Here is a 24,594-nt window from a genome sequence, read left to right as displayed (position 1 = left end):
TTATATTCAATAGACTGAAATAATTAATTTGACTAGTTATACATTCCTATGATCTTTTAAAGATAAAACTTGCACGAACTAGATATCAAATTTTGGCATAATAATTTGCATGAACTTGTTATACAATCCTTCACGTTGCCTTGTTACGTAACTACGTGACATTCAACTTGAACAATAGAAGATAGGCTAGTCCAAAACTCTAAGCATAGTAGACAAATAAAATACACAATCTTAAAAGGAGAATAAAGCACAAGGAAAGCATCAAAGTCACACGCCCCTAAGCTAATTTGCCTATGCTTACTTGCAGCTTCAGCAATGCCTTTCCCGCCTTGTTTATTCACTTTTTTTTTTTCACTTTGGCGTTGCTGTACATAGAAGAAAGCAATGATCCAAAAATGCACATAAAAACTCCATTCATTGGCTTTGATTCAACTAATCGCTTTGGCTCTTTAGTATTTACTGCCATTACATTGACAGAAAGTTGAGAATCATTATCCTTTATTAGTAAGTTACGAATCTAACAAATTTTCCTTATTTTCGTGAGACAATGACATTGAAATTAGATAAAATAAAAGGAAATGCAAATAAACCGCAGCAATAAAGAAAATTTCAAATTCTTCAATTACCATTCAGTATTCATAGTTTGAGACAAATTATTTTCATATTTTATAACTGTTGAAGAATGAATATAGAATAGTAACAAATACAAAAATTCAAGACCAGAAGAATGGTCTTAGCTTAAAGTTAGATCAATCTGAAGCTTCCCTCCATTCCTTTCTGCTTTCTCATCTCTAGAATGCTAAAGCTCATGCAGCTTCTTCATGAAAATATTCCTTGCTTAACCAAAATACAAGTACTAACAATCATGTGACTTCTTTTAGCTTTAGCATTATTAAGTAGAACTTCTTTGTTTCAGAATCAAATTTCTAATTACTTGGATTAGCCACATAGCTGCAACTACTTGTGGCAGAGGACTAGAAAGAAAAGGATATGAAAGTGGTGGTGGAGGTTATTAATGCTCGTGATCTTATGCCCAAGGATGGTGAAGGATCAGCAAGTCCCTTTGTGGAAGTAGACTTTGAAAACCAGCTGAGCCGAACTAGAACTGTTCCAAAGAACCTCAATCCCACTTGGAATCAAAAACTTGTCTTTCATTTAGATGCAACCAAACCTTACCATCGCCAAATCATTGAAGTCTCAGTCTACAACGAGAGGAGACCTATTCCTGGCAGGAACTTCCTTGGAAGGGTAAGAATTCCTTGCTCTAACATTGTCAAGGAAGGTGAGGAAGTGTATCAGATTTTCCCACTTGAAAAGAAATGGTTTCTCTCACCTGTTAAGGGTGAGATCGGCCTCAAAATATACCTTGCATCAGGGTCCAAACCAAAACCACACTCTCCTATTTTCCCTTCAGAAATAGAAAAACTCTCTCCTTCTACTACTACACCACAAGTATCAGAATCCACTACTACTAAACTTCCTTCTCTTCATATTATCCCCTCAGACAATACAAGCCTACCTGACAGAACATTCACTCAGCAAGACAAAATATTAGAAGCTGGTCCCGCTCAGGATCCTACATTTGACACCCCAAAAGCAACCAGAGAAGAAGAAGAAGAAGCTCAGTCTAGTGACATTGATATTGATCAAGAGCCAAAGGAAGAAAGCAGAGAACCTGTCCTTGAGATAGCCCAACAACTAGACAAACACCAAGTTCTTCAGCCACAAATGATTTCAATAAAGAAAAGGCCACAAGGTATTACTCCATTTACCATGCATTCAGTTGATACTCGAGTCCAATCTAGCCATCATGAAAATTATAATCACAATGACACCAACTCACAGCCAAGAATTTCAATTAAGAAAAGACCACAAGCACAAGGTACTCCATTCACAATGCACTCTGTTGATCCACAAGTTCACCCTAGCCATGATGAAAGCGACAATCACAATGACATCAACCTGCAGCCAAGGATTTCAATCAAGAGACGGCCGCGACCACAGGGCACTCCATCACCAGCGCATTCAGTTAATCCACAAGTCCATACTACCTATGATGAAAACTATAGTCTAATGGGCACCAACCCTCAACAGCCAAGAATTCTAGTAGAGAGACAACCAAAGAGTAGTAGTACTCCACTCACCATGCACCCAGTTAATCCACAAGTCCATGCTAGCAATGATGAAAACTACAACCTCAATAACACCAAAGCTTATGGTGGAAGAGGGTGGCTGAGTGGTACTAGTGAAAGATTCACAAGCACATATGACCTTGTTGAGCAGATGTTTTATCTTTATGTTCGTGTCGTGAAAGCAAAAGATCTTCCCACAAGCACCATCACCTCAAGCTGTGATCCTTATGTGGAAGTGAAGCTGGGAAACTATAGGGGAAGAACAAAGCACTATGAGAAGAAATCGAACCCAGAGTGGAACCAAGTGTTTGCTTTCTCCAAAGACCGTGTTCAGTCTTCTGTTCTAGAAGTCTTTGTGAAAGATAAAGCAATGTTAGGAAGAGATGACTATCTTGGAAGAGTGATTTTTGACCTCAATGAGGTTCCAACCAGAGTTCCACCAGACAGTCCACTAGCTCCTCAGTGGTACAGACTCGAGGATTTGCAAGGAGAAGGCATGGTTAGAGGTGATATCATGCTTGCAGTTTGGATGGGAACACAAGCTGATGAAGCTTTCTCGGATGCTTGGCATTCCGATGCTGCCACTGTCTATGGGGAGGGTGTTTTCAACATAAGATCAAAGGTTTATGTGTCTCCAAAACTGTGGTATCTCAGGGTCAATGTCATTGAAGCACAAGACGTGATACCAGGCGACAGAAACCGCTTACCAGAGGTTTCTGTGAAAGCTCAAGTTGGCTGCCAAATGATGAGGACCAAGATATGCTCCACTAGAACAACCACCCCATTTTGGAATGAAGATTTGGTTTTTGTAGCTGCTGAACCATTTGAGGAGCAATTGACAATCACTGTGGAGGATCGCTTGCACCCTTCAAAAGATGAGGTACTTGGGAAGATTAGCCTACCAATGAGCCTCTTTGAGAAGAGGCTGGACCACAGGCCAGTTCCTTCTCGCTGGTTCAATCTTGAGAAGTTTGGTTTTGGAGTGATGGAAGGTGATAGGAGGAATGAGCTTAAATTTTCAAGCAGGATTCACTTGAGAGTTTGCCTTGAAGGTGGATACCATGTCCTAGATGAATCCACTTTGTACACAAGTGATCAAAGAACAACAGCAAGACAGCTATGGAAGCAGCCTATTGGGATACTTGAAGTGGGTATCTTAGGAGCACAAGGGCTTCTCCCAATGAAGATGAAGGATGGCCGTGGCAGCACTGATGCATATTGTGTTGCCAAGTATGGTCAGAAATGGGTCAGAACCAGAACACTTTTGGACACTTTTAGTCCTAAGTGGAATGAGCAATACACATGGGAGGTTTATGATCCTTGCACTGTGATAACATTGGGGGTCTTTGACAACTGCCACTTGGGTGGAAGTGAAAAAGCTCCTGGTGGCAGTTCAGCTAGAGATTCTCGGATTGGAAAGGTAAGGATTCGGCTATCAACCCTTGAAGCTCATAGGATCTACACCAATTCTCACCCACTTCTTGTTTTACACCCACATGGGGTTAAGAAGATGGGTGAGCTTCAGCTAGCAGTGAGGTTCACAGCACTTTCACTAGCCAACATGGTTCATATTTATGGCCAACCCTTGCTGCCAAAGATGCACTACTTACATCCTTTCACAGTTAACCAAATAGATAGTTTGAGGTACCAAGCCATGACTATTGTAGCTGCAAGGCTTGGCAGAGCTGAACCCCCTTTGAGGAAGGAGGTGGTGGAGTACATGTTGGATGTTGATTCTCATTTGTGGAGCATGAGAAGAAGCAAAGCTAACTTCTTCCGCATAATGTCCCTTCTTTCTGGCATGATGACAATGGGAAGATGGTTCATTGATGTTTGCCATTGGAAGAACCACATCACATCAGTTCTGGTTCACATTCTTTTCCTAATACTGATATGGTACCCAGAATTGATCCTACCAACATTGTTCCTCTACATGTTCTTGATTGGTCTGTGGAACTATAGGTTCCGTCCTAGACACCCACCTCACATGGACACTAAACTCTCATGGGCAGAAGCTGTTCACCCTGATGAACTTGATGAAGAGTTTGACACATTCCCAACTTCTAGATCAAATGATGTGGTGAGAATGAGGTATGACAGGCTTAGAACTGTTGCAGGTAGGATTCAGACTGTTGTTGGGGACATAGCTACACAGGGTGAGAGGTTTCAGTCTCTACTGAGCTGGAGAGACCCTAGAGCTACCAGTTTCTTTGTAGTGTTTTGCCTTTGTGCAGCTGTGATTCTCTATGCAACACCATTCAGAGTTGTGGCTCTGGTGACAGGCTTGTATTTTTTGAGACATCCAAGGTTTAGGAGCAAGCTACCTTCTGTACCAAGTAACTTCTTCAAGAGGCTTCCAGCTAGAACAGATAGTTTACTGTGATCTTGTTTTGCATAGTTTTAGTTTGTTATACATGGTTCCACTTTGCAATTTATTTATAATATCCTTTCTACTTCAAAATAATTAGTCCCTCCAAGTTCCATCTTCTCAGAATGTGACTTGGCAAGGGAAACACACTAGACACCATACTGAGATAGTGTATCAATGCATTTATTCGTTGATAGCAATATCGGAATGATAGAGGTATCTGTGAACTGTACCATGATAATGGTTTCTCTGGATTTTTGTTTCCAACATTAACAAAGGCTGAATATACGAATAATACGACCAACTACTTAAAAGAATAGAATAAGAAAAACAAGTTTAATTAGAAGAGCCGGAACAAAACCGAAGAAAATAGTAAAAGAAGGGAGAAAAAATGAGAGAATGAAAGATGTGATTGATGAAGAAAATTGTGATTGGTATATAACAAGATGGTTTATACAATGCAGTCATAACCGGTTATAGCAGTTAAGGGAATGGTAGCTGATATTCTAACGAATAGTAACTACTCGAAAACTGGTGCCATACACTTATCTTCCAAGTTCTTTTATAGTTTCATCATGTTGGAAATAAATAGAACACATAGTTGCACCGTGGTTACAACTACAGTTTTAAGCAAAAGTTTGGTGGATCTCTTGCTCAATCTAATAGCTTCTTTAAGGTTAACACAACACCATGCTCGAACTCGTACACTTGAGGTCGTGATGGAGTCTTACAATCGGTACCATAAAAAAAATAACAATAGAGAAAAGAATGGTAAAGATATAGAAAAGAATAATCTTCAAAAAGACAACCTCATTTTATATACATTATTAAAAAATAGAAATATCAAATATAATAAATATGGTAAAAAAATAAGATTAACAGAGCATTGCAGTGGTTGTCTTCCAAACTAATGGTAAAACTAAAATAAACTGAGTCAATAATTATCAATTTTGATTTTGTCTCTAACGATCATAAGAACATAACAACTTAATCCAATTGAATTGACATTGTACCAACAATCTCCCATAAAATGGACTTCATTTTATTATATTCCATTACTTGAGAAGTTATGTTCACTTTTCTTAGGAATGAGATGGAGCTAAAAGTATGAACCTTTATAAAATTATATTTTATCCTCAGCATCTCTTCATTATTATATACTTACATTATATTTAAATTACACACATCATATTTCACTGTTACTAAGAACAAAATTATTTATTTAAATAAAAATATAAAATTAGAATACAAAAAATATTTTTCATTTATTTTTATAAAATTATTTTAGAAACATTACATATTCAATAAATATTTTTAAAGTCACAATAAAAGTACAAAATTTAAAAAACAACATTAGTTAAATTTATTAAATCATATGATATAAAAATGTTTAAAATTATTGTATTTAAATAAAATTTAATGTATTAAAAAAATAAATATAATGTCATCATTATAAAGACATATACTACTTAATATTATAAAATTTATAAATGCAAAAAAGTAACTTGTAAACTTAACAAAAATTAATAAATGTTTGCAGGTTTAAATTTTGACTCATCTTAATTTATAATTTTTATTTTTTAAAATATATTTTTTATATTTAAATATAAATTTTAATTAATTTTAAATAAAATAATTTAATAAAAACTGTAAATGAATATATGTGTCTTTTATTAAAAAAATAATATAATATTTATTAATTATTTTCACTAAAAGAGTAGGTTAACCATCTTCTAATCTAACTTTAATCCATAGTTTTTTTATATGGCAGGACTTAGGGCTAAAGTTAAAGCTTCAAAAAAATTAAAAGTGTGTAATGAATTATATGGAGTAGGCTGGGCTAAGGCCATATTTACACCTCTAATGCTGCTGCCAATGGCCCTGTTAGCCGGAGTGGTTCATCAAGATCAGGATCCAGTGGGTACAGTCGACATTCCAGTGATCCTGCACAAAATGGTGATGTGAACTCATTGAGTTCAAATTCTGCTTTTGTAGTCAAACTGCCAAATTGGTATACATATGCATACATCCGAAAGAGCTACCTCGCATCTAATGGCTCAATACCAGTGACTAAGTCATGAATTGTGACTTATTTCTTTCATGATCATCACAAATTCAACCTGAATAAGGATTTGCGTAGAAGCTTTCTTCCCCTTGGGTGTGTTGATGGACTTTTCTGGGATGAGAGCTCCAATTCTATTTCCAAGCATGTTTTTAACCCTTGAAAAATCGTCCCAAGAAATCAAACCGTTGTCCAATTGATCAATCAGCCTCACGAACCTTTGTCTGCACCACATTAAGGTCCATTAAATAAATATTTGAAACTCATTCATGAATGAGTCCCTGAACCGAATCCCATCTCAGCCACTGGTTTTTTGTTGAGTTAATCCATATATGTGGCGGGAAGTGCAAGTTCAACAAATAAATTTAGGCCTCTTTACTTTTCACTTTTGTCGACAGGTAATATGAGCATTGTCGTGGGTAGTTTACTGTAAAGTTCCCTCTCCCAAAGATAAAAGATAGTGCCACTAGGCACAAATTCTACTTTGGAGAGAGAAAAATCAAAATTTCCGTTGTCCTAATTATGATTTTAGCTTTCCCATTGTATCGGGTACTCTTGAATGTTCAAGATTTGAGTGCCACTTAACCAGTTAGGTTCCAAAATATATTTTGATTTGAAGCAATCTGGATTCTTTGAATTGATCGGTTGATGGCTTAGGGTCTTGCTAAAACATAAATTAACTAGTTAAGCACATTAGAAACATTGCAAGGCAGCATGAAGCTGATGACTGTTATTGCACATGGATAGACAGAGTCACTTATTTAAACATTACACATTCGTCTCCAGGCATGATGCCGTTAAAACAAAGTAAGCCACATTTGGTTAGGCTTACCAGTCCAGGGCCAAAGTATTATCTGTTTAAGACTTGGATCAGAGCCTTTCACATCCATCACCATGTCGTCAGATAAACTATAAATGGTACCATCATTTTTAAAGACCCATCGTTGGCTAGCCCATGCATTGCTACAAGCCATCATGACAATGGTAGCTCCTTGTTTGTGTTCTTCAGATGTTAAACAGTTGTTTGTATTTTGCACTGGACGTATAGAACCATCTGGGTAAATTGCCCATTGCTGCTCCTTCTTGTTGCTATCACAGTCAGCCAGCCACGTTACTTTCGTGAGCTTCCATGCAGAGATCCAAATACCCAGCAATTGAAGTTACAAAAGGGCCTGTGTCAGTTCCTGTGCGCCAGCCCTGTCGCATTCGATATTCGTTGTTTTGCACGGTAAGTGTCTCTCCCATGGCACTGGATTCAGCACTCAAGGCCAAGCCAGAGCTTGGATTGATAATAGTTCCATTGTCCCATATCTCCCAATTAGTGGCCCCTGTTGCTGCGGAGGCACAATCAAATATCATGACGTAATTCCCTGGAACAGCATTGCCGTATGTAGTTAAACACTTCTCCTTGGACCTTATCGTCTTGTCATTTTTCAAGGTCCACAGCTGGTTCTCTTGGCCTGTGCATTTCCACATTATGATAGGATTGCCATTGTGATAGGCATTGTCAGAGACGTCCACGCACATCCCATCTCGACCAGCAATCTGCACGGTTGGTTGAAAGGTATCGCAGGTCTCTGAATTTTCCACAATTGATCTTATTAACAGAGGTGATCGGTTTGCATTTGGATTGCAGACAAAGAGCATCAATGCTAGTACTGCAACAGTTGGGTGTGACAAGGAATCTACAATGACAGGTTCGTTACGAATATTTGTTAAGGTGACATTATTTCGAAAAGTACTTTGCTCTGATCCCTGAACACCTCTTGACAGATTATCCCAATTGTTCTCCAAACTTAACATGGCAGGATCAGGTTGAAACGCATTGCCAGTTCGGATGCTGACACCAACCCGGTTTGAAATGTATCTAAATCGAGCTGCTTCTGCAACCATTTGGATTATCACGATCAAAAGACGAGCTCTTTCTTCATTGTCGTCGGCGCCACCTCGTAGATACGTTATCGCATGTCTCAAGGCCTCTAACCCTAGATATACTTCCTCTCTAGTCTGATGAGACCAACTCTCTAGATCACCATAAGAACCGTTAAAAGGCAATGTGTACCGGTTATCCACTGGTACGTCAGGGAAAAGGTTGGTAGATGCAGATGCTGGGGCATCACGGAGGAAATAGGCCTGAGTTCCTGCTTGGTATGCTACAACATATGCGTTAGTCAGATCGATACCTATTCGGATAGATTGCGTTGCCGAGTTCGAAAGTTCGATTGTAACATATCGATTTCTTTCTTCCAGTGTTGCTGGATCTCTAAGCACGGGTATGTCATGTATCAGCCCACCTGTTAGACGTTCTCGAAGAGCTTCAATGAACTGCTTGTAGCTGTCTTTAGTGGCACCTTCAGTAGTAAATTTAATGGGGTCTTCATTTGTTACAACTGGAGGATCGGCACATCTCAATGGAGAGAAAAAACAAGCCCATGCAGCACATAAAATCAATAGCTTCAAAGTTTTATCCATTTGAAACTGCATGCAGTAACACCAAATCTTAGCAATAGGATATAATCAAAACTGAAAGCAGTAATTCACATTTAGAACCATGATACTCCTAAAATATGTAAGCTTATAGACGGGGGACCTATTTTTGTAGTGCCTGTCAGCGTAAGGAGTTGCCTTTTGGCCCTATTAATTGTTTAGAACTTTTGGTGAACTAACCATTTGTTTACTCTAAAGGTGGGTGAAACAATTTAACGGTCGTTCTATATAGGAGTCCCAAACCGGAAAGGGTGGCAAGGTAATGAGGTCTTCCTGGTAAAAATACTTAGCCAATTTGACCCAACAAGACCTTTTATGATTTAAGCACGTCAGTGAATCTCAACAAAGTTTTATAGACATCTCTATTAGTAGATGAGAAAGAAAAGCGAAGGATAAACATTATAATAATCAGAGACAAAGTCACAATTTTTTCACTTGTTTATATATATCAAGAATCAAAAGAAAAAGAGATATCATATATATTGAGATTTCGCTTGCTATGCAATATTTGGTATTGCTTGAAAAAGTTGGTGAGTCATTGTGCCTTTTATAGGCAGAGGGATTGTTAATATCACCTCAGAATAAAAATCACCCACCCAAATTCCTTCATATTTATTGTACCTGTTTTTGGAGCATCGGTGTCAGGATGTGTAATTTACACGTGCCATGGGCCTGACAGAGGTGGAGTCATTTCAGGCTTTTTAAAAAACAATAAAGTAAAATACCAGTATCGCCCTTTAATGGGCTCAAGTATGGGCAGTTCAAAAATGGATACTAACATTTAAGGATGGATTAGACTTATTCTAAAATGTTTTTAAATTTGCACTAATTGAAAAAAAAATCGTCATTGGACTACATGCAGAGGATCTTGGACCATTGGTACCACCTCATAATAAAAATCAAACACCTGTAATTACATAATTTACGCGGGCCTCACAGCTGAGTTCAGGGCATTATTGCTTCCAGCTGGCTTGAAAGTGGTGGCGTCATTGCACCTTTTGCATTTGCATGCAGAGGGATCTTGCACTATTGGTACCATCTCCGAATATGATTGAAACTCGCCAACGGCTCATATTTTTTTTACCTACTTTTGGAGCATTAGTCTGATTTGCTCTATTGGAGCATTAGTCTATTTGCTCATAGTCACATAGTGCATAATTTCTTGACAACAATTGTGGAGTCATTGCACCTTTTGAATGCAGAAGGAATCTTGTACTATTGGTACCATCTCCGAATAAAAATCAAACACCCCAATTTGTCATATTTTGTTGTGCCAGCGTTAGTCTGATTTGGAGATTGCATAATTGCTCCTGGCTCGCTTGAAGTCGTGGCCTCATTGTCATTGTCATTGTGCCATTTATTTTTTAAGATAACTATATTAAATATTAATATAATTCAGATAAAATTTTTCAATTTAATAATAATAATAATGAATAATTATTTTACCTTAGAAAATTTTTAAGGTAAAATAATTAATATAATTTGATGAAATAAAAATTAATATTAGAATTTTTAATAGGTAAATTAGAAAAAAAAAAAATATTTTTTAAAAAAATTAGTAATTAAGAATTATAAAATTTGAAATAATCCTTCCATTAATATTTAACAAGTACAAATTATTATAGATTACTCAATAATAAATTACAAGCCTAACACATTCCACATCCTATATAAAGAAGTCTTATCCTCCTAAAAAAGACATCTTTTTTTCACACCATCTTTATCATCCTTCTCTTTTGAATTCTGACTTAATCAACCATTGAGAGTTATTGGAGAGTGAGAAATCATTAACAAAGATGAAGAGTGTTCCTTCAAAGTCTGAACAAATGATTGAGCACCCCTTAAAGAACAATAACTTTTGTCGTCTTCCAGTTTCTTTAGTTTAAGCTCTCCTTTGAGTTTTATAGTTTTTTTATAATGCTTTTTATTATTTGCTTTATTATAAGTAACTAAATCCATAGTTAAGATTATAGTGAATTTTATTGCATACTCTATAGTTTCCTCTTTATATTTTATCCTATTGAATTATATTTTATATGTTAAAAGTTGATCACTTTTAGCATCTCATAATTTGTTGCATTTTAGGTGATCGTACCATATGTAATTAATGAAACTATATGATAAAATAAAACAGGGTTAGACAGATCAAATTTAATTCTTTTCTTTCAATCATTATTAAATTAACAAATTCATAGTTTTTTCTTAACCTTTTTTCTTCCATAATTATAGAGGGTAATTGCCTAAAAAGAAAAATATTAATTTTGTAAGATCATCGAGTGTTAATAGAATAAGTATGGGTGGTTGACAAACATAAAATACTAATATTAGAATTAAAATAATTAAAATATAGAGAGTTGCAATAGGTGAAATCATATGTTCTAGAATTATCTTATCCAATTTCTGTAAAAAGTTGCATTATTATCTTTTTAATTATTTTTTAAATTTGAATTCTTTTTTTAATTTATCATGTATCTTTTACTTTAAACAATTAAATCAATTTGTTTTTATTGCATGAAAACAATTTCTATATGACGATAACTTTTTTTTACGAATACACTTGTCCATAAATAAATATCTTATTAAAACTTCTTCAATTATCATTTTCAACTATTTTTACTAATATATTTCAACAATTTTACTAATCTTTTATACTAAAAACCATCCGTTGTCAGCTTATTAGATTATTATTTAAGTTAAAGTAATGCAACACTTCAAGAAAAGTTGAATGGTTTTGTACGAGGGTGAATCCATATCTGTGGCCGGAATTCAACAAATAAAAACCTTCTTTTCAAAATTTCCATTGTTCTAATTATGATTTTAGCTTTCCGATTGTACCGGGAACTCTTGAATGCTCAAGATTTTAGTGCCGATCTAGCCAGTTAGGTTGCAAAATAAATTTTGATTTGAAGCAATCGGAATTCTCTTAATTGATCATCACTTGATGGCCTAGGGTCTTGCTAAAACGTAAATTTACTTGTTAAGCATATTAGAAACATTGCTCGGCAGCATGAAGCTGTTGACTATTATTGCACATGGGTATAGATAAAATCCCTTATTTAAACATTACACAGGCAGATTGCATTTGCCTCCTCAGACCTGAAGCCCTTAAAACAAAGTAACCCACTTTTGGTTAGGGTTACCAGTCCATGTCCAAAGTATTATCTGTTTAAGACTTGGATCAGAGCGTCTCACATCCATCACCATGTCGTCGTATAAACTATAGATGGTACCATCATTTCTAAACACCCATCGTTGGCTAGCCCATGCATTGCTACAAGCCATCATGACAATGGTAGCTCCTTGTTTGTGTTCTTCAGATGTTAAACAGCTGTTTGTATTTTGCACTGGACGTATAGAACCATCTGGGTAAAGTGCCCATTGCTGCTCCTTCTTATTTCTATCACAGTCAGCCAGCCACATATTACTTCCGTGCGCTTCCATGCAGAGATCCAAATACCCAGCAATTGAAGTTACAAAAGGGCCTGTGTCAGTTCCTGTGCGCCAGCCCTGTCGCATTCGATATTCGTTTGTTTGCACGGTAAGTGTCTTTCCCATGCCACTGGATTCAACACTCAAGGCCAAGCCAGAGCTTGGATTGATAATAGTTCCATTGTCCCAAATCTCCCAATTAGTGGCCCCTGCTGCTGCGGAGGTACAATCAAATATCATGACGTAATTCCCTGGAACAGCATTACCGTATGTCGTTAAACACTTCCCCTTGGACCTTATCGTCTTGTCTTGTTTCAAGGTCCACAGCTGGTTCTCTTGGTCTGCGCATTTCCACGTTATGATAGGATTGCCGTCGTTATAGGCATTGTCAGACACAACCACGCACATCCCATCTCGACCAGCAATGTGCACGGTTGGTTCAAAAGAATTGCAGGTCTCTGATCTTTCCACAATCGATCTTATTACTAGAGGTGATTGGTTTGCAATTGGATTGCAGACAAAAAGCATCAGTGCTAGAATGGGAACAACACTGGCCACGGAATCTACAATAACAGGTTCGCTACGATGATTTGTTAACACGACATTATTTGGAAAAGTTCCTTGCACTGATTGTTGAACACCTCTTGATAGACCACTCCAATTGTTCTCCAAACTTAACATGGGAGAATCAGGTAGAAACGTGTTACCAGTTCGGATGCTGACACGAACCCGGCGTGATATGTACTCAAATCGAGCTGCTTCTGCAACCATTTGGATTATCACGATCATGGACTGAGCTCTTTCTTGATTGTCATCGCGCTCACTATGTAAAAACGATATCGTATGTATCAAGGGCTGTAACCCTAGTGTTATTTGCTCTCTAGACCGACGAGCCGTCCTCTCTAGATCACCGTAAGCACCAGTAAAAGGAAGTGTGAACTGCTCCGTGGGATTGAAAAGGTTGTTAAATGCAGATTGTGGGGCATCACGGAAGAAATAAGACCGACTTCCTGCTTGGTATGCTACAACGTATGCATTAGTCAGATCGATACCTATTTGGATAGATACCGTCGCCGAGTTTGAGAGTTCGATTGTTACATATCGATTTCTATCTTGCACTGTTGTTGGATCTCTAAGCACAGGTATCTCATGTATCTGCCCACCTCTTAGACGGTCTCGAAGAATTTCAATGAACTGGTTGTAACTTTCTGAACTGGCACCTTCAGTAGTAAATTTGGGGTCCTCGTTTGTTGCTACTGGAGGATCAGCTCTTGCGGTACATCTCAGTGCAGAGAATAAACAAGTCCATGCACATAAAATCAGTAGCTTCAAAGTTTGGTTCATTTGAAACTGCATAAAGTTGAACCAAATGTTAGCAATGGGATGAAATCAAAACTAAAAGCAGTAATTCAAATTCAAAACTATCATACTCCTCAAATCTGTAAGCTTATAGACGGGGACCTATTTTTGTAGTATCTGTCATAGTAAGGAGTTTCCTTTAGGCACTATTGTCTAGAACGTTTGGTGAACTAACCATTTGTTTACTCTAACTGTGGGTGAAACAATTTAATGGTCGTTTTAGGACACCCAAACCGTAAAGGATGGCAAGGTAACGAGGTCTTCCTGCCTAAGATACGTAGCCAATTTCACCCAACAAGACCTTTCATGATTTAAGCAGGCCAGTGAATCTCAGCAAAGTTTTATCATAGCTCTATATCTCTATTAGATGAGAGAGGAATGCAAAGGATAAGCATTATAATGATCACAGACAAAGTCACAATTTTTTCACTTGTTTATATATATCAAAAATCAAAAGAAAAACGAGATACCGTATTGAGATTTTGCTTGCTTCTCAGTGTGTTTGCAGGATGCTATATGCAGTGTTTGGTGTGGCTTGAAAGTTGGGGAGTCACCGTGCCTTTTATAGGCAGAGGGGTCTTGGACTATTGGTACCACCTCAGAATAAAAATCAAACACATCAATTAGTCATATATATTGTTCCTGTTTTTGGAGCATTATAGTGCATAATTTACATGTGCCATCGGCTTGACAATCGTGGAGTCACTGCACCTTTTGCATGCAGAGGGATCTTGGACTATTGGTACCATCTCCGAATAAAATTGAAACACGCCACCTGGTCATATCTTTTTAATTACCTGTTTTTGGAGCATTAGTCTGATCTGGAGAGTACAATGTGCCACGGGCCTAACAGTTCGGGCAACATTGATTGGGGACGTAATTTATTGCATTATTGCTTCTGGCTCGCTTGAAATTAAGTCGTGGGGTCATTGTTATTGGGCCATTTATCTCAAAGATAATTCAATGTATTTTATGAAATTTTATAATTTTGGTTAAAAAAATTTTGAGATAGAATATTTATTTTATTTCGTTCCAATAATTTGTCATGTTTTATTTTTTAAGAGATAGATCTTAATGCATGGGAATATTTGAAAATCTCATAATTATATTTGGATTGCAATTGCTATATGCACTAGAAAAGGTAGTGCAGTAGTAGAAGGGTTAGTCCTTAGTCAGGAGTTGGAAGTCTCTAGTTTCAAACCTCAGCAAAGTAGATTTTACTTCAACAAATTTTTTTTTGGAATGAATTGCGACATGACCAAATTGCCTTCAAAATATCATGCATGCATGAAATAGGTGGCAAAACCATAAGATAGGTGGCGATAGGTGGCAAAATATGGCAAATCCTTACATGCGTGACGACACGTGTCAGCCACGTGTCGAAGAAGGAAAAGTCCTTACATGCGTGATGACATGTGTCAGCCACCTGTCGAAGTAGGAAAAGCCTTTGCATGCGTGATGACATGTGGCAGCCATGTGTCGAAGGAGAAGCTCTTGCATGCGTGACGCCATGTGTCAGCCACGTGTCGGCGAAGGAAGACCAGCCCTTCATGCGTGACACACATGCATCCATATGTTGAAAGATTGACGAAATCAAAATTTATTCTTTCTCCCTCACCGTGTAAGATCTCTCTCACACACACTCGGTTCTTGATCACGAGTGTCGCGCTCGGAGAAATTATAAAAAAATTGAATTGCATAAAAATTATGTAGTAAGAGGTGTAATCCGAGTCGTCTCCCAATAATGATAATATTGTACAATTATGAATTTGGATGGGGTTTGATTTATAAAATAACACTGATTAGAATGAAAAATTAACAAGAATTGAAAACTCTAATCCAAGAATTTAGAAGAACTATGACCATTCTATCACCAGATTCTAATAAGATGCATCAGCCAACAAATTATTGATTAACATTAAATTCGAATGAAACCTCAATTCAAATTACGCATTCACATGAAGACCCTCATGCATTCAATTAACACACAATCGCTCAAAGTTCAGAAACCTCTAAAACCTAAATGATTTGTGTTAATTTAATTCACCACTGCCATTAATCTTAGATCTCAAACCTGAAAATATAATTCACATTCCTTCAAAAATTAATTACATACATCAACTAAATAATATGTAATCAAACAACTGCACAATTATCAATCCAAATGAATAAATTTAATTCAAAAATCTAATTAGCAAAAGGAAAATGAAAGAAGAGATGAAACTGGATTTGTTGTTGAATGAATTACGAAACCGGTCCTCAAGAATGTCTCAGCCCTTTTTCAATCATTGGATTAGATAAAAGTCTAAGCCTCCATTAATGGAGGAAAATGAAAGGTAAAAACGTGAGAGAAGAGAAGAGGCAAAGAAGAAGAAACAAAAACCCTAAAACTTGTATTATTCCTCCCAAAAAACAACCAACCCTTTTTCAACTTACTGCTCTAATTTAAATACAGGCCTTTTAAGGGTCAAAACATAAAAACTAATTAATAATTATTCAGTTAGATTAATCCTCTACTTAATAGCTATTTTTGGAACCCTTATTTGTTCAAGTTTGAATTTTAGAGGGAAAGTTATGCTTGTAAATGTTGCCCAGTATCCATGCTGAATCTGTTAAGATATTGTGTGGTATTTTTGGCCATAAAGATCTATCCATTTCGATTTTTGATATGAAGAGAAATTGGAGCCCTAGATGTTAGCTTCAAAACGCAACTAGAATGGGCTTAAACGGACATCTGTGGACTGAGATATGGCCCAAATACTGCACCAAGGTCAAAAACTGCGAGTGCATATTTCTGACTTTTTTCAGGCCTAGTTTCAACATCTTATCATCAAAATTGGTTTCTGACCTCTTATAAGAATTGTGCGTCTTTCTCTCAGTTTTCCTACAAATTAAGAATCATAATGAAATAAGCTCTACAACTCAAGATATGGCCCAGAAACCAAAACAGTATCAGAATTTGCCTAATACTGGAAAAATTAAATAAAGCCCAAATAAAATTCAAACATCATAAAATAATCCAATTCAAACCAATTAGGCATAAAAGAGGATTAATGAGCTAGAAATGAGAGGAAATAAGATTGTAAAAATTCCAATTGATTAGTTCTCTCTTCCCTCCACCATTTCTCTTCATTCTCCGGTGGCCTTTGGGTTGTAAACCGCCACCCTTCACGGCCAAAGCCTTAAACACTTTCCTCTCTATGCATAAGCCAAGGTTCTGCGTTTTTCACCTTGCATGAAATCTGTTCTGCATTTTTCGCTTGCTAAACCTACTTGTTTTTAACTTGACCTTATTCTTTCACATAATACACTTCATTAGCTTTCTATAGCCACTTTCGGAGTAATATTTGGAGCAAAGATCAAGGAGAAAAACTATTTTTATCATGATATATCTGATTCTAAAAAATTTATGAAAACAGTGAAAAGAATGTATTTTTAAATCCCTCTTCATCCAGCTTTATGAACATTCATAAACACTTATGAAATCCTTGTAATTAGATCTTTCCAATAAGCTGTCCTAAGCTCATTTTTTATCTCATTTGCTAAATCGAAATGTCAGGACAAGCAGAGGTCTCATTTCAAAAATTAGCAAACACACTCTGCATTAATATGAGTGTTGCGACCAATCTGTATTCCCAAAAATTTGAATGAACATATTTTTATAAAAATTAATGTCTTAGCTTTCAAAAAAAAATGGTTGGACCTTATTTGGATCACAAATTAATGAGATATGTAATTTTGAATGAAGCTGTCTCAGAATTACATTTTCTCTGCTAATAGCAGCAAAGGTTTTCTTTTTGAACCACTTTCATGTGATTTTATTGACATGCATTCATGTACTTGTGTTCCTTATGTCATAACCTTTTCATCAAGCCATCTTGTGCTTAATTTGAAGTCCATTTGATCTCTCAACGACATGCATGATCTAAGTATCTTAAATGTGCCAAAACAATCCATGATAGCATAAACACATCTTAGTAAAATCGTTATTCTGTACCTCCTGCGTGTATGGAAAACTATTTTAATAACATCTCCAAAATCCTTAGGATGTTAGTTTCCAAACCCTTTCTGCGGAACTCAATTTGGAAGTCATTTTCCTTGCTTTTGGTCCGAAACTCTCAAGCTGTCCAATGTAGAATTTTGTAGAAAATGTTTTTATGAAATTGCATGCGGCAACAACTTTTTCTCAATTTCTAGAAACCTATGCATGCATGTGGAAAACATTTCCTAACCATGTTCCTATATTCTAGGTTATATAAGCTTTTTAACAAGCTATCCCAAGTTTGAATTGGATTCCATTTGCTTCCCCAAAGAACGAGGATAAATCAGCAGCTCATTCTCTAAATCGTGATAGTTTTACCTTTTCAAAGAACTATCTTGAGCACGATTTGGACACTATATCACTCAATTACACTCCATTTGGTAAGTGTATCAAAACTTGAAATTCTAGTTATTCATAACTAACCACCATGTTGTACCGACGCTGTGTTTAGTTAACTAAAATTATTTGACTTAGTTAAAAACCTCCTCTAATGAGCTTTGTGCCTGTATTCTTGAATGAGAAATGCATCGGTACCCCCACGTACTTCATTCAGATACTAAACGCCTAAGTTATGGGCTCAATAGTAAGAACCACTTGGAAAGGACGATTATCGATCCCATTGAGAAAAACGCAATTACAACCCAAACCAGGCTGGAAATGGAACGTCTTTCCTCACCAAGCTGAGTTACTCTCTAAGGTGAGGGGGAAACTTTCATATGACTCGAGTTAGGAATTGATGGAATGGATAAGAATACACTTGATGAAATTATCAATGTTGTGTATGGTTTAAAGTTCTTGAGAATTCCTCACTCTCTTGAGTTTATAAACATGTATTTGATATTGAGATTGATATGTTTGTTTATATTACTGTGGTGCACATGTATGTGTGAAATTGTGTGATTAAATGCTAAGTTAAGCAAAATTTCATGGTAAGTTTTAAACTTTTAAACTTGATGAATACAAAAGAGAATGGAAATTGTCCCCTACAACATAACACTAAATACACCAAAGCTAGTTGAATGAACTACGCCATAAATTGACATGTATTTTCTATTACCTAGTAAAATCAAACCAAACTATGCTAGATAGAAACACCTAAGCAATTTATTTTTGATAATTTAGAAAAGGATATGACCTCTTGACTAAATTGTTGCTTAGGCAATCTAATGAACCACCGAGCCTCATAACTTTAAGTCATGCTAAGCTTAATTACACTAATTTATAATTTTAGTTTAAACAAGAAAATTGATAATAAGCAAGAAATTAGACAAGTTTAACAAATATTCCAATAATGGGTGAAAAAAGAAAGAGAAAATGAAGCCTCGATTTAGGTATTTAACCCTTTAGAAAATTTAATTGAATGTGTAGAATAGGAACAAAATAACTTAGGTTATGTGTGATAAAATACTAGTCATGTTAACTATACCTGTGGATTTAGAAAATAATAATAAGAATAATAAAATCTAAGTCCTTGTATATAGCAAAGTGTCTGATAAAAAGATTGAATGAACTGCCATAAGGAAACTTAGACAAACCTAATGTAAGAAGCCTATGAGAATAAAATCCACTTTTACTGGAGATGATTGAGGCATTGTGGTTTTGAATATGCTATTATTTGTATATGCATAAGTCTTGCACACATTGTGACATTTAAATATGAATGTGATGATTGCATGATTTTAAAATCTGGTTTGGCACATGTGAATTGATGACCCATAGCTGGTTGAAAGCATGTAGAGATGCATAGGCAGGTAGATTGAGGCCCTCGTGATTATGAGACCCTGAAAGGGGTGTGTATGCGTTAATGAGAACGCTTAGAGAGAATTGACATGTAGGCATGACCACACTATTGAGTCTAGCCACTTACTTGTCTTGGACCTAGAATTCTTAATAGAACCTTAATGATTGAATCAAGGAAAATAAATGTTTGTGAAAATCTAACATCTTTTCAATCATAAGTAGTAAACTAATTAGTGGATAAAAATTGAGAATTCAAAGAAAGAGACAAGGCTAGTGAGCTAGGGACCCTTCGTGAATGTGCTTGAAAGCATTAGTATAAGTATATGTCAATCTCTTGTGAAAATTGTCTGAATAGTTAAACATGGAATGTTGATTCTGAATTTAAACCAACGTCTGAGTGCGTGATGTGAAACAATATGGGATATTAATCCTGATTTGAATTGGCACCCGTGTGCGTGATATGGAGATTGAGTTCTAAAGAGAAATGAACTATTCAGATGACAATGGGTGTGGATACTTCTCTCCTGTGAAGGAAGTCATGAGGTTATTTTATAACTATTGTTGGTGAAAGATAGGGAGGACCTTGACGTCTAGGGGATTTAATGGAGTTGGGTGACTTACCAATAGCCCTATGAGTGTCCTAGGCCCCGGAACTCTGGCTGGGAGTCTCCACGCGATGCTCCTTTATCCTGACCTTCTCCTAAGGCTTATCATGTTGGTTAAGATAGATCAGTCGGTGGAGGTTCGAGTCTTCACCAAACATGCAAAATGTTGGCTGACTAGTGAAACTCCCAACAACTTCCGATGATAGGAATGGATCCAAGAGTCACATGAGCATAACAAATGATTTTAAGCCAAACTAAACGTCAGTATATGCATAAGTCCAATGCATCATGGTCTAGTATTGAATTGGAAATGTATGAGGTGCCTGCTTGTAAATGAATGAAATTATTTATATTATATTGGTTAAGTTAATTTTTGAAAATCAATGTTTTATATAAGTTTGTACTTTCTCCTCTTTATTTCTTTCCTTCCTTTCAAGTCCTAACTGCTTTTATGAGTATTTGAAAAGTTTCACCCCTTCTTTTATTCTTGTTTTGCAAATCTTCAATGTTGTGTCCAAGGGCACAGGTATACTCGAGGATTATAAGAAGATTCTGTTAGCAAGATTGGTACAACTAGAAACACAGTTGTGTCAGTCGAATCATGGTCGCACAAGGGAATTCCTCTGCACGTATGGAATTCTATATGTTAACTAGGGTTATTAGAGTCACTGGGTAAGTAATTCTTTGATGTTAGATTTTACCAAATTGGTATGATACTAGTTAAGGATTTAACATTTACCTCGTGAACTAATGTGGTATGGGATGCATTAGATCCTTGGAATACAAGGTGTAAAGTGGTATGGAACGCCTTATGCCTTGTCCAAATGTTAAGTCAGTCTCTAGGACTGCCAAGGAGGAAAGTTTGACAAGTTACTTGTAATTGAAAGTGTGTTTGCTTGATTAGAATATACATGTGATAGACTGTATGAGAATGATTCACTAAGAATAAGAATCAATTTAAAGAATAAAAAAAAATTAGCATTTTTGTTGTTAGAAAAAGGTTGTTACAGTTGCCACTTCACCATACGATTAAGGCCACCACCAGAAGCTACAAGAGAAGGATTAGATCTGCAAAACAAGAAAAAATAGTCTACATCAGAGAAAACTTTATTTAACAAACCTCTGCTATTTAAACAGTAATTAGAAAAAATTGCTACTATATTATTAGAGTGCTACTTTAAACAGTAATTAAAAAAAATTGCTATATAATAATATAAATTAAAAGCAGTTAGCATTGAACTAAATTTTATTGTATATTTCTAATAACAGTTAACAGAGAATTGTTTTCTAGTGTATCAAATACTATAATAATATTAGCAAATACTATGAATAATCCAGTATCAAATACTTGTAATAATATTAACAAAAAGACATTTTCCTGTGCTTCTAGATCTATCAAACTCCACATATTCCTGTATAGTCAAAAAGGAGATCGATTCCATAAAAGACGAGATCATTGAGTCAGAATTTAGTGAAATGTAATCCTTGTTAGATCGTATATTTTATACAAAAGGTATCTTTTGAGTATACCAAATCAATATAATTATCCTTCTTTTAACACAACAACAAAATTATATAATTAATAGCAAAATCTAATACTAGATAATTAAGTTCTTAAGATTAACGTTGAGTGTCTCTCTAATCTATTCTTGAATAGTAGTTAATCTCCAAAGTTACTTTTAAGAATAGTTAATAGATAATCATTCTTTAAAATCTTTTTTCTATTTTATAAATAAAACACGTTCAACTTATATTTTATAATAATTCTAAATTTTCTTTAAATTAAAATACAATTACTCTCACATCTTTTTACTAACGTAACGTAATGTAATATATATATATATATATATATATATATATATATATATATATTATTCAAGTTTTGTTTTATTATATAGATATATATTACCTACATGAGCTCAGCCTTCCCGTCAAAAGACTAGTAAAAAGACGTCATTATTTAGATAAGTTCAAAAGAAGTTTTGGCAGCAAATTAGGCAAATTATTGTACTACAACTGTCACGACCCTAAGGCAAAGTCATAAACATAACCCGCTAAATCTCAGCAAAACACAGTAATCACCCTTAATTAGGTACTCATGGATAATCATCAAGGAAAACAGCATGTAGTAATTTGAAATAAAATCCTTAAACAAGGTAAGTGTTTCAAAATATGACTTAGTTTGTCATTATAATTAATAATTACAGCAAAAGACTAATACATGAGACAGTTCTAACGTAACCTAATGACTAATCCTCCGCTTCTCCATCAGCTACTCCGGTTAATCTGGGAAGTCAATGCCTCACCTGCCTGATCTGCTCACGTATCAAGGTACGATTATCGCAGCACAACATCACAACAACAACAATTGCAAGGGTGAGCTTACAAAAAGAAACAGCATATCAAGGTAGAATAATCTCAGCAAAACAGCAAGAAACAGCAATTGCAGCCCATGCAGCTATGAGAAACAGTACTCATCTGGCCTTCAACAGCACATTTGGTAGGTCTAGAGGGACTGTGCTGGTCCGGGAGTGACCCGTTCTCGTTCTGGTATCTAGATCCAGATAGTACAACTCAGCTTTCTAAAGCCACATGACTACTCACCTAGCATGTGACACAGCGCCTATCATGACAGCCCTATTCAGCTTAGTATGATGCAGTAATCAGCATATTAATAATTTCAGCAATTACATGGATAGAATTTAACAACAGCTCATTCGGTATTTTAGCAATAGTAATTATGTAACAACTCAACTAATTCAGCAATTTTCAGCAAATACAAAATTATTAACTCAGCAAACAGCCCAACAATTTACTACACGTCATATTCAGCACATTGGGTCATCCTCCCTAGGGTTTTTCACAGAATACAACCACAATACTCTATCATTCGGCTATCAAATTACTTCTCCTAGGGTTCAACAACAATCAATCACATCAATACAACAATTTCATTCTAAAAACACAGCTCTAATTCTCTCTCAACACCTCTCATCACTTCCAAATCATCAAAATGACCTAGGGCAAGCTCCCCTTACCGTAATCCAGTGTTTTTTTCAAGGTGCTCTCGGTTATTCAAGTCTAGAATCTGCAAGAACTTTCCTGCAACCGCAGCTAAGCTCAGAAAAATTGAATAGGGATTGGAGAAATTCAAGAAATCTCAAAGGAAACCATAGAACTTACCCAAAATGGCTTCAATCACTCCCTTCGGCCTAGAATCACGCAAAAGGTTGGGGTTTCCTAGTGATTTGGAGCGGGAATCGACCGAAAATGCGAAAGGGAGAAGAGAGGGGTCGAGAGTTTTGAAATAACCCTTGCACAGTCCTCTAAGAACCCTTATATACGGTCTGAAATGCGGCGCTCTCGCTGCAGCGACATGCCCTCTCGCCATAATGAAAAACTCAGAAGAAATTGCACTTTGGTTTCTGCAGAATCTCGCTACAGCGAAACTGCACCCATAAATGCAGCCTAGGCTGTCATTCTCTCGTTACAGCGAGACCTCTCTCGCTACAACAAGAAGGCGACAGACGCATGCTTTTCTCCCTGGGACCTCTCACTACAGCGAGAAGGCCCTGCACCAGAACTCATGTTATTCCTCTCATTTCAAATTCAGCCACTACCTAATATATATATACATATACATCCACATAAGCTCAACACACAGCACATTCAGTTATAATTCAACAATCAACGCAATAAGACAAGGTAAATACATTCTTTCATGGCAAGCATTACACTCAAGTCTTATCATTTTTAACACATACAAATCAAGGCATTACAACAAGTATCTTCTATGATGAACGACGGCGAATAATGTTTACACACATATGCATCTAGATTGAATGAAAGCTTTTGCTCACAATCATTCAAAACTAATCCGGAGATACTTCATGTAGCTAAATATGCCTATATAATAAAAGAAAAATTCTTGAATAATATATATCCAAAGAAATAAAAAGGCAATCATATCTCTTAATTATTAAAGAAAAACGGGTAATAAACATCAGTAATTCAATCCAATAAGAACAAAAAAACGTCATTGATTGATGAAAAAGTTTAAGCAGGACAATCGGCGGAGATAAAATGAGAATTTCCTTTCCATGGATGAGTAGGTGACTCATCTTGGTTTGAATTTTTTATTTTATTACTCTCACGTGTTTCTTGTTGATTACCGATGTGGTCTAGGAATTTGCATTATTAAGATGATAAATTTGTACTGTGTACTAGGCTTTGTTTATCATGTATATTGTATAAGTTCAGCATAAACCGGGGATATATGAATTCATATTCTTTGCCATCCCATAAACATTGGATTAAAAGATCTTCAGGTGTTAGTAACAAGGATAATTAAGTTATCCAACTACTTAGTT

The 24,594-nt window shown here is 36.0% G+C and overlaps 3 protein-coding genes and 1 pseudogene across 3 annotated transcripts in view; 1 reads left to right on the top strand and 3 right to left on the bottom strand.

Moving 5' to 3' along the window:
• The window catches only part of LOC113862599 (chaperone protein dnaJ GFA2, mitochondrial-like), a 28,860-nt gene extending 8,844 nt beyond the window's left edge, over nucleotides 1-20,016 (bottom strand). The window contains exons 1-2 of the mRNA XM_027495679.1: nucleotides 20,007-20,016; nucleotides 6,528-6,538 (exon numbers count right to left, since the gene is read on the bottom strand). The gene's annotated coding sequence lies outside the window, so the exon portion shown is untranslated. The remainder of the gene's footprint in view (nucleotides 1-6,527; nucleotides 6,539-20,006) is intronic.
• Nucleotides 991-4,515, top strand: LOC113862579 (FT-interacting protein 1-like). Its single transcript, XM_027495661.1, has 2 exons — nucleotides 991-1,756; nucleotides 1,883-4,515. Exons 1-2 carry the CDS (start codon nucleotides 991-993, stop codon nucleotides 4,513-4,515), a joined length of 3,399 nt encoding a protein of 1,132 aa, XP_027351462.1.
• On the bottom strand, nucleotides 7,360-14,446 carry LOC113862589 (annotated as a pseudogene).
• Nucleotides 12,155-23,615, bottom strand: LOC113866554 (abrin-a-like). The gene is made up of 5 exons (XM_027501383.1): nucleotides 23,408-23,615; nucleotides 23,263-23,326; nucleotides 22,694-22,778; nucleotides 22,531-22,605; nucleotides 12,155-13,828 (listed from the first exon to the last, which is right to left on the bottom strand). Exons 1-5 carry the CDS (start codon nucleotides 23,613-23,615, stop codon nucleotides 12,155-12,157), a joined length of 2,106 nt encoding a protein of 701 aa, XP_027357184.1.
• Nucleotides 23,616-24,594: the final 979 nt, after the last annotated feature.

Source organism: Abrus precatorius, unplaced genomic scaffold (genome assembly GCF_003935025.1).
Source record: "Abrus precatorius isolate BTA unplaced genomic scaffold, Abrus_2018 Scaffold10, whole genome shotgun sequence".
Classification (NCBI taxonomy): Eukaryota; Viridiplantae; Streptophyta; class Magnoliopsida; order Fabales; family Fabaceae; genus Abrus; species Abrus precatorius.
This window is presented reverse-complemented; position numbering and strand designations above follow the sequence as displayed.